Here is a 1050-nt window from a genome sequence, read left to right as displayed (position 1 = left end):
GATTGTGAGCCCAATGCTCTAACCACTGAACCATAAGATGTACTCAGTGTAAGCTATGGACACATAAGAGGTGCAGCAATATCAAAAGAAGGCTGACTGGGAAGATAGATTTTGTGTGTGGCAAATGCTCAGGGGCAATGAACACTGAGAATAAACTGTGTTTGTGAAGACTTGTTGAGTCAAGTGAAGCCATTGTTGTGGCTGATGACAGTACCACCTGATTGGCACCTGTACCACTGGCATGTAAGGAGCACCATTTGAGCCACTGCCGGCTGACTGGTCCTGTGCTGGTGGCATGTAAAAAGCACCATTAGAGCGAGGCCGATGCCAGTACCACCTTACTGGTCCTCGTGCCGGTGGAACGTAAAAAGCACCCACTACACTCTTGGAGTGGTTGGCATTAGGAAGGGCATCCAGCTATAGAAACATTGCCAGATCGGATTGGAGCCTTGTGCAGCCTTCTGGCTCGCCAGCCCCCAGTCAAACTGTCAAACCCATGCCAGCATGGAAAGCGGACGTTAAACAATGATGATGATAATATATAATGTATGTAGGTGTGTGCTTTTATATATATCTGTGTGTGTGTGTGTGTGTGTGTGTGTGTGTGTACATGCATACATGTTTGTTCCTCACCACTGCTTGACAACCAGTGTTGGTTTATTTATGTCCCCTAACTTAGCAGTTCAGCAAAAGAGACTGATAAAATAAGTACTGGGTTAAAATTTAAAAAAGAAAACATTGTGTTTGATTCATTTAACTGAAAATTCTTCAACAGTCTTACAACTGAAACAAGTAGAAGCAAAAAGATATTAGTTATAAAAAAAAATGTCAATTATGAATTATTATGATGAGAAAAATTCTATTTTGTTTCTTTTTTCTTTTTGTCATCTAGAATACTCCTCCAGCCTCTTGCAACTTGTTTATAATCATGTCTAAAGAGAAAGCATCAAAACACTGACCAACTGATCTACCCAGTCTTATGGTAAGTCACACAACAATTATTCATTAAGACCATTCTTCAAATGGAAAAAAAAAAAAAAAAAAAAAAAA

The 1050-nt window shown here is 39.8% G+C and overlaps 1 protein-coding gene across 7 annotated transcripts in view; it reads left to right on the top strand.

The window, feature by feature from the left end:
• LOC106877240 (uncharacterized) overlaps positions 1-1050 on the top strand; it is a 160733-nt gene that overhangs the window by 70657 nt on the left and 89026 nt on the right. For all 7 annotated transcript variants that reach the window (XM_014926112.2, XM_014926104.2, XM_014926133.2 and 4 more), the window contains exon 2: positions 893-982. In XM_014926112.2, the coding sequence (XP_014781598.1) occupies positions 980-982 (3 nt within the window). In that variant the 5' untranslated portion in view covers positions 893-979. The remainder of the gene's footprint in view (positions 1-892; positions 983-1050) is intronic.

This window comes from Octopus bimaculoides, chromosome 4 (assembly GCF_001194135.2).
Source record: "Octopus bimaculoides isolate UCB-OBI-ISO-001 chromosome 4, ASM119413v2, whole genome shotgun sequence".
Lineage (NCBI taxonomy): Eukaryota > Metazoa > Mollusca > Cephalopoda > Octopoda > Octopodidae > Octopus > Octopus bimaculoides.
The sequence above is the reverse complement of the archived record's forward strand: the minus strand, read 5'-3'. Positions and strand labels throughout refer to the sequence as shown.